Source organism: Loa loa (genome assembly GCF_000183805.2).
Source record: "Loa loa unplaced genomic scaffold supercont3.257, whole genome shotgun sequence".
Lineage (NCBI taxonomy): Eukaryota > Metazoa > Nematoda > Chromadorea > Rhabditida > Onchocercidae > Loa > Loa loa.
This window is the reverse complement of record NW_018108437.1, coordinates 29683-39233: the sequence shown is the minus strand read 5'-3', so window position 1 is coordinate 39233 and position 9551 is coordinate 29683. Positions and strand designations below refer to the sequence as shown.

Here is a 9551-nt window from a genome sequence, read left to right as displayed (position 1 = left end):
TTGATTAGACTATGCTCCTTTTAATTTGTTCATAGTGATAATTTGCAGATTTTTTTCGGAAAAGCAATTCTTTAAACTTCAAATTTCAGTCTAATTTTGACAATGTTAGGCCAGTTATATTTCCTCTATCTAAAGACATTGAAATTTTACAAAATATTTTGTTTTATTCCTGTGGTTACTTATTGCCTTTTAATGTTATGCAAATGACCAAGGTTTGTTGATTCGGTAAGACCAACCTACGATACTTATTGAAAGTATTCTGAATAAAGCTTGGCCTCGCGAAAGACGTTAATAATGACAATAGTTCTGGTGGATGGCTGTTGGTTCTAGCGGATAGGAGCCAGTTTCTGGTGATAACGGTTAGACCAGTTCTGGGAGGTGATTGTCCTACCTAAAAAGGATGAAGCATCCCCTTTTCTTGAAATTTTTGAGGTGATGCACCTCAAAAATTTCAAAAAAATATGCCAAAAAAAAACTCGTCAGGATAATAAATATTTACTTGTTCAACATAAAGATATATTGATCATTTTTATAAAGGATTGATCTGGATCGTTCCAGCTACCATGTGATAGACTAGCATCGTTTCAACCGATAACTGGAACTGCATGCATTTTGAGGTGTAATTCATTTGAATTATTTCCGTTAGAAATCTTTCATTTAATTACAGCATCACAAATAATAACGACGCTATTAATTTAGTGTTAAACATCGGTCATATACACCAAAAGTTTGTTTTGATCATTGTAAGTACAATCATTTTAAATTAATACAACATCCGAAACTGATTGTCTTAATGCAAAACTATGCAAAATTAGCAATGGGTATAAATTTCCATGTCTGATTTTATTCTTGTTTCGAAAAAAAGGTTTATTGAAGGGTATACATAAGGTTGAATGGTTGCTTACGTTGAAGCCATTAAAAGGCTTTCTCCTGATATAATATATTCTATTTCCATCTTTCGTCTATTTTTAATTATATTTGGTCTCACTACAGCAACGATTGGTTTTGAAACACAACGTCCGTTTAAGCTAAATTTCAACTTTTAAAATTTTCAAAGATTTCATTTTTAGATGATTTAACTTCTGTAATTTCAATTTTCATTTCCAGAGTCAAACGTCATAATATCACTAATCATTGAACATTTACTTATCATTTTAGTTAAAACTTTTTTATCTGACATTGTTGTGGGAGAATATATGAAGTTATCAGAATATTCTTTTTTTTCTTTCTTTTTTATGTGGAATAGCCTTTTATTTAAAGCCATGAACATTGTCAATTGTTTTGGGTTAGACCTCGCCCAAGCACTGTTTCATTTACTGTAATTACCAATTGATTGCTGATTAGCTCATTAGTCAACTAGCTAACTGATTATTAGAACAATGCAATTACAATGAAACAGTTATTTTCATTTATATTATCACGTAATTTAGGATACGATAGCCTATTGTTATAATTTATTGTCATTGATGATTATGAAATGTGATAAAATATTTAATTAGTTTATTCCAAATTAATAATTGCTTTATCATAACAATCAATGTAATTCCTAAAAAGCTTAGATATGAATATTATGTAAATTTGCTTCAAGTTTAATTTTATCGATGTAACATTCAACATTTCTTTAAATTCAAAATAAATTGATTGTTTAGGAGAAAATGGAAAAAATGTTTCGTGCATCGAACTATTCAACCAATCACGTTATACTGGTATGAAATTATGAGAATAAAATTATAAATTTTTTTTCCTTTCTTCATTAATTTAATATAATTATTATTAATCAGCAATGTCTAACTTTTAGATAGTATATCTTTTAATAAAAATATTGTAAAGAAATATAATTTACAGCACAGGAATTTTGCTACTATTGGTTTGCAATGGATTTTAGTACAGTAGTGAATTATGGTTCGAATAATCATGGCGAATCGGGCAATGTTGAACATTTATTACGAACTTGTCATCATTTAAAAAATATTACTCAATTTTACGGCATCACTTATGATAATGAAAGATTTCCGATTATTTTGGACCATACACTGAATGATTTTAAGTAAGTCAATTGATAAATTATTGTTTAAAATTAAACCAGTGAATTGGTAATTCATTATCCATCTATACCTTTTTTTTTCTCTTTATCAGTATTACGTAATCATTTTTTAAAACTTTCGCAATCAATTTGATATATTGAATTGAATTTACTTTCATTAAGCGTAATTAAAAATCTGTTTGTTTCATTATCGTAAAGTATAATAATGAATATGATTAGAATTTACCAAACATAACTTATTATACATTATTAACTATTATAAGCTATAAGCTATAATTCATTATTTACGACATTTTGTAGAGAAAAAAAGAATTTGCATCAAATTAATTACAGTGAAAAGAAAATATTGCGCCATGTTGATACAATATTTTTTTGTCACAAAGGTGATTGGGAAGTAGGTGATGAAAATGGTGCCATAAATTATATAACCAGTAGGTTATATTATCGATTATTAGCAGATTATCGTCGGCAGATAATATCACCAAAAAAATTAACAATATTGTTAATATTCGTACAAATTGTATCGATGAGGTTGATGATTTTTTTTTTATCCTTTCAATTATTTTATATAAATATGCTAAATGGAAGAATTAATCAAATGGTCTAATTAAGAAGAAAAAACAATTGTTTGTACTATAATGAGCATTTAAAATTACAGTAATAAGTTTTGCAAACATTTCTACATTTAGAATAATATTAAAATCTTAGAGCTATGTTGGTGATTCATGCGTTGCGGTTATTGAAGGAAAAGCAGGTTTTATTCCGCATTTCAAGGTTGGATTATTTCATATGTCTGATTTGGCACAATTTGAAGCATCAGATCTTGTTAAAAATTATGTATGTTACATTTTATATTTAATTACGAAATTATTTTTGAATTTTGATAACACAATCATAATTTATTTTACTGTGTATGATTGTATTGGTTTGTTGAACAAATTTGCCCTTAAATGTTCAGTTAATTAAAACTTCATGACGTATCTGATGTTATTATTAAATTCGTCAATTTTGATATTCTTATAATGTATAGCGTTGCCAAATTAAGCTTACTTAAAAAACTCTTTAGATGCAAATTGAAAAATAGGCTTAAAAGCTTTTAGAAATAGTACTATTTGGTGTAACAAAACTATCTGAATCATTCATTTTATAGTTAACATCATTCCTGTCATATTGCAAAGGTCAACGATCTGTTTGTTTTATCGTTTTGATCATGACCTTTGTTAATTATAGTTTCCAGAGCAAGATTATCAGTTTTTCCCAATCGATCATTTAGCATTAAAAAATAAACGATCCTGCAGACCGAGAAAAATCGTAGAGATTGAAAGTGATTCAGAAAAATATTTAAATGTAAGTAAATTTATTTTAAATAACTAAAATCAAAAAATGTTTGAATTTATTCATTGCATGCAAAAGAGTAGTTCTAAATTATTGCTAATGAAATAACTTAATCATTTAAATTTATCCTCAGATGACTAAATTAATTTCAACTCTTTCTGTTAAAATATTGTTCACTTTATTACTAAATTTAACTTTATCATCACTTATTTTCATGCTTATTATCAGAACGATAATAAGAAAATAAAACAAAATGAGCAAATTTAATTTGTTTAATTTGTCAATTTAATTTGAATTTGCTGATGAAAGATTCCCACTTTTTTTTTCAGTTTTCTGAATGTGTAACATTAACAACACCTGACTTTTATTATCAGTTGTGTTGTTGCGACGAAAATTTTGAGATTTGTGGCTCATTAGAGGATGATTATAAGGTTGATCCAGGCAAATCGATATCTTTAGCAAAAGAATTTCTTGATCAACCGGATAAATTGGCAGAATATGAATTTGGCGAAAATTCAGTATACCGTAACTACCACAATAAACCAAAAATTGTTTGTGCTATTGGAACGGTAAAAGACCAAAATGAATTTGAAATTTAAAATTAAATTTTTTGATCTTCTGGACTGTTTCATGAAATGAAATGTAAAAATTTTATTAGTGATTGATTAATGTTTATCATAAAATATGTATCATATTTAGATGCTTTTTGTTGTTTGTTCATTATCTCCACCAAATGATATATTACGATGAAATGAGCATTCTTATTATTTAAATGTTACTTATGATGTCAGAAAGTTTTTATTTAAATATAATATTGATTATTAAATTTCATTTATAATCTGTTTTGTACTAAATAAAGGATTTGAAAAAATTTTGAATTTGAAATAATAACTTTACTTTTTGCTCATTTCAATTACATTTAAGTTTTTCTTTTTTAGCTGAAGATGAATGAAACTTTGAGGGAAGAACGTTTAATAGATAAGGCATTTCCTACTAATGTTCGCTCATGTCAGTCCATTTATTATTACAAGAAAGGGATTGGTGAAGATTATCAAATGTAATTATCAATTTTCAAATTGTTTAATAAGACAAAACAAAAAAGTCAAATCCATTCAAAATTATAATTTCTATTTTTTCAGCGGAACAAAAGCCTTATAAATGCAATTAAAATATTCAAGTAATCAGTAATTAAATTTGAACTGCCTTTTTTTTCAAATTTATTGCCTTAAAATTTAAGTAGCAGTATACTTTTCATTTTTATTGATAGTAATTTTTTTTCATACCTATCTGATAATTACACTTTTCTGATCAAATTATTAAGCAAACAGCAGAGATTGTAGCAAAGATGAAAATTGTAATGGCACAATCAAATCACATATAAGATCAGTAATTAAATAATTACAATTTGAACTTTAATTATATAAAAATGGGAAAATGATAAATTGATTTTTAGGACGATAGAAATGAATATTGCATCGGGTTGTACGATGGCACGAGAAACTGAAAATGGTTATCATTACTGTCAAATTCGTGATTTAATTTGTCCAACACAAAAAACACTGCCGGTAGAGGACATGACAGTAGAATGTTGTTGTGAGGGTAGCCATTTGTGTAATCATGATATGAATTCATATCGTGCCTTCTATTCATTACCTATTTATATGAAGGTTAGTTTTTCCACTTTAATAATTTAAATTAAAATTTCTCGTAACGAAAAAAAAGAACTTATTGTAACAAAAATCGTAGAAGTGTATCAATTGATAGGAAAAATATAAAATTAATTTTTGCCCGTTTTTCTTCTCAACTTTTTACCTGTAATTGTAATTCAATTGCATGCAAATTGCTTTAATAAATGAAATTAAAAAGAAAAAAAGAACAATCCATTTCTTTTCAATAATTTTGTGATCGAAATTTAGGATAATTCTGTTTCTATGAATTCAGAGTCCATTATGTGCCCAATGGTCATCATTTCGCTTTGTCTTCCTATCAAGGGAGAAAAAATATTGTGCGGTACATTATGATTTTGTACTTGGAAAAGTTGTCAACTTACATATGAATGCCAACATGTATTTACCACGTAAAGATGATTATAAGTTAGTGGGCGCAATAATTCATAGCTTATATTATTTTTGTTTTTATTATTGCAACAATATTTTCATTAATACAAAAAGATTAAAGTTAAAAAGTTTAACTGTAAATGGAATAACTAGGCCGAAATGTAAATGAGATAACTAGGCCTGTCTTGTTTATTCTGGTCTATTTTAAAAACTAATTGTATTGAAATGACAAAAAAAAATAAAAAAACAAAACAAATAATAAAGTCAGAAAAAATTTATACATCTTTCCGTCATTTTCGGGCTTATAAAACAATAAGATTGAATTGAATCGGTAGAAAATTAACAAATAAAAAACATGAAATTATTAATTAGCGTGAAAAAAAATCTAAAATAATTTAATTTAGGATGTTTACTTTTGCTATTAGCAATTTAATCCAAAGGAATACATTAAGTTATACTTTTGCTTGATATTAATGCTTCATATATTGGATTTTAGTCAATCTTCACATTGCATCACTTCATTTTTATCTAAAAATTTGAAAACAAGGAATATGTTTCAATATTTCAACATTTCTTTATCATTTTAAGGATGTATTGTTTATTTATCAGTCATGTTACTACTTCATTAAGCTTCTTACAGTTTCATTCATCCATTCGTTTTTAACTAATTATTCAATTAATTCATTTACAATTGAGTAAATTACCAATAATTGAGTAAAATTCATTTACCAGTAATTTCGATTAATTCATTCCTGATAATAAATCAATAAATAATAGCAAATGTTTAATATTTTAAGTTTATTTGTAAGAAAAAAAGAGAACTATTTCAGAAATTGAATAGAGATATATATAATTTGGGGTTTTTCTTTTTTTTTTTTTTTTTCTAGTGCTTATGAACAACTTGGCTGTCAATTTATTGAAGCAAAAATACGTGTAAACATACCAATTCGTTGCAAAGATGGAATATACAAACGAGAAGATACTTTAATAGGTAGACTTATATATATGTGCACTTGTTCCGGAGAAGCTTCACCAACAAGGTTTTTCAGTTTCCTGTTTTTCGATAATTTGATCCGTTTAATAAATATAAATTCTTAACTTGAAAATATTATCCATAAAAAGAGGATAAGGAATGAATATGGAGTGACCAATAATAGAATGGTAAACTGATTAACTAATCGCACTAGAGAATTAAATAATTGAAGTAGGTGGACGCAATTTTTAATATGTTTAATGATAGAATTCTGAATTATGTGAGCATTTTTTTTTTTTGAAAATTATGGTTTTCAATAGGTTTTAAAGTTTTCACAAAAAATTTTGGAATTTTGTTTATTTTTCTAAGAAATGGATAATAAATTAACTAGCGTCGGTATCTTTGTTTAATTGAATTAAGGATGACATTTTTATGTTGTATGATTACAAGTGCATTTCGAATTAGTGTGAATGGATTAATTAGTTTATGAATAAGCAAAAAGTTTATTACATTCTGCAAGTGAGCACAAATGATAATATTTGATAGCTGATCATGTTATTAACTAAGTGGGTGATAATGCAATACTAAATGAATAATGATAATATTGATGCGATAGTGTTCAATGATAACATAAAGCAATAAGGATAACCAAAACAATCAAGTAATTTTTTTCAGAATGAGTGAAACAACTTGTGATGTTAAATTAGGAGAGGAAATAGCGCAAAAAGCAAAAGCAGTTAGTGAAAAATCAAAATTACCTTCATGTTATCATATAAATTTGATAACGGAAACGGTAAATTCCGCACCCACTGGCATAAGCAAATTTTTAATGAACAATATCACAAAACCATCAAGTAATAATTGAATTTCCATTTTTCCGATTAAATTTTTCATTTTAAATGGTAATGAAAAAAAGAAGAATGATGCAACTGTTGAGTGATCGAGAAATTACAAAAAAAAAAAAAATCATCACTAAAATTCGATTAGTGTAGAACAAATTAATACTAAAACCTGATTTTATTTTAATGTTGTTGCAGAAATTTTTGAATTATTATGAAATGATTAAGCCATAATAGAAATTCAACGATAATTGATATTTAATAAAATGATGAAGGAATGAATATGGATTCCGGTTATTATAGGAAGACCTGATTATCATATGTTCAGAGAAAGCCAAAAAAAAAAAAGAAAAATCGGAGAAAAATGGTAGTAATTATCCATAGGATGTTAAACAGCTTCCAGTTATTTCATTTCCAATTTATATAATATAATGCATTTTTGTTTAATACGATGTTTTTACTTGCAAACAGATGAGACCTTTTGGTGTTATGATCAATTGGAAGTTGAAAAACATGGGACAGAACTTGTATCTCATTGGATCAGTGGTGAAGTATATATCATTTTACCTTGTTCCTTTTTTTTTTTTTTAATTTTCTATAATTCTCTATGACTTTTTTGTATCTTGCTAAAAATCCATAATATTTTAATTTCTGACTTTTCAAAATTTGAAAGTCAAAATTATTTTGTTTGGGCTTATCAAAATTACTGTCATTAAACTATTCAGTTTTTTATATTCTCAATTGTTCTTTATTTAAATATCCTCTCTAAAATTAGACAATTCTATTTTTTTGGCCTTTTGATCTTCCATATATTTCTTTAAAATCATTTATATTTATATCATTTCTTTACAAACAATTTGTGCAGGTCGATGTAATGTTTTAGGTGAAAATTACAACACATCCAGAAATTAGTGACATTTGTATTAAAATTTCCAGCGAAAATGGACCATATGTTTGCACATCATTTCAATCTCGAGTATTTTGTTGCTGCAAAAGCTGTAGTTTCCTTTTTTTTCTTGGGATAATCAAATTTACTAAAATATAGTAGAAGGATTAACTGATAATCTTCCAACAACAAGTATGTAATGTTAATCGAACATTTCTTTTTTCCAATTTTTGTTAAACAATATGAAGATCAAATTTGATAAAATAGTATCATTTCAATACTTGGAAATAAAATTATTAAAAAATGTCAAAAACTGAGAAAGATGGACGAATTTTGTCCAAACGGAATAACTGGATGTGTTTATGACGAGAATATAAATCTTGATTATTGTTGACCCCAAAAGAAAGATGTCCACTGTCATCATTATAGATGGGAATGTTCCGTGTAATAAGAAGAAAAAGATTCAGAGCATATTTATGCGTAAATTGGTACCAATAGATTCAGTATGGATGATAAATGAACAAACATATCGACAGGAGCAAAACTTTTGCATTCAGCCTGATAGGAATTTGGCTAGGTGTAAATCACCGATGGGTTGCTATCAGATCCGATATGCTACGGTTACTGATCCACGTATTATACCCAGTAATGTAAGTTGTGCAAATTACAAATGAAACACAGAATTATGTCGTTAGCAGTATAAGGCAAATTATGATCGTTGAACTGGTCACAAAATTAATTGTTCCAATTATTTCAATAACTAATACCAACTTTTAAGTTTATCTTTGGTCCAAAAATGACTGCAATTTCCCTATTGTAAACCCATTATAGAAACTCTGCTTATGTTGAATTTATTTCTTGATAATATCAGTGAGCTACAGTAAGCCTCACTTATCCAAATGTCCTGAAATTCAAAACTTTTTAGTTATAATTTCATCACATGAACTATTGGAATAAACTTTGCAAATAAGCTGTTTATTGTAACTTTGATTTCATCCTTTAATATGACATATTGCTTTAGCTTCCAGCTGGTTGCATATCAGATATTGATCAAACATTATTGAAAAAATATCCATACTTGGCATTATGCTCAAATTATCTAAAAAATGGGTTTGCTAAGAAATGCTTTTACACGGATACACGTGATATAATAACGGCTATACCATTGATTGTATGTTGTTGTAATACCAATCCTTATAATGATTGTCCATCACGTGCTGATGTGATCAATTTAGGATATCTTTATGAAATGAGAAAAAACCAAAAGAAATCTGAAATTTCATTTGAAGAGAAAGAAAGAATGGAAACAGAAGAAAAATAAATTAAATTTTGGATGGCCAATTATGCATCTATCATTTGTCTTTCACTCTTCTTCACAAGTAATTTTAAAATTTTTTTAAATGTTAACATTCCTTCC

General features: G+C 26.9%; 3 protein-coding genes across 3 annotated transcripts; all 3 read left to right on the top strand.

The window, feature by feature from the left end:
* Window positions 1-1874: 1874 nt before the first annotated feature.
* LOAG_09754 (hypothetical protein) lies at window positions 1875-4440 on the top strand (the record flags this gene model as incomplete). Its single annotated transcript, XM_003145281.1, has 6 exons — window positions 1875-2047; window positions 2378-2575; window positions 2755-2881; window positions 3275-3391; window positions 3709-3948; window positions 4318-4440. 6 exons carry the CDS (start codon window positions 1875-1877, stop codon window positions 4438-4440), a joined length of 978 nt encoding a protein of 325 aa, XP_003145329.1.
* Window positions 4441-4842: 402 nt separating this feature from the next.
* On the top strand, window positions 4843-7274 carry LOAG_09752 (hypothetical protein; the record flags this gene model as incomplete). The annotated part of the gene is made up of 4 exons (XM_003145280.1): window positions 4843-5046; window positions 5321-5472; window positions 6324-6476; window positions 7085-7274. The coding sequence occupies 4 exons, from the start codon at window positions 4843-4845 to the stop codon at window positions 7272-7274; spliced, it is 699 nt and encodes a 232-aa protein (XP_003145328.1).
* A 1336-nt stretch (window positions 7275-8610) lies between these two features.
* On the top strand, window positions 8611-9455 carry LOAG_09751 (hypothetical protein; the record flags this gene model as incomplete). The annotated part of the gene is made up of 2 exons (XM_003145279.1): window positions 8611-8784; window positions 9156-9455. The coding sequence occupies 2 exons, from the start codon at window positions 8611-8613 to the stop codon at window positions 9453-9455; spliced, it is 474 nt and encodes a 157-aa protein (XP_003145327.1).
* Window positions 9456-9551: the final 96 nt, after the last annotated feature.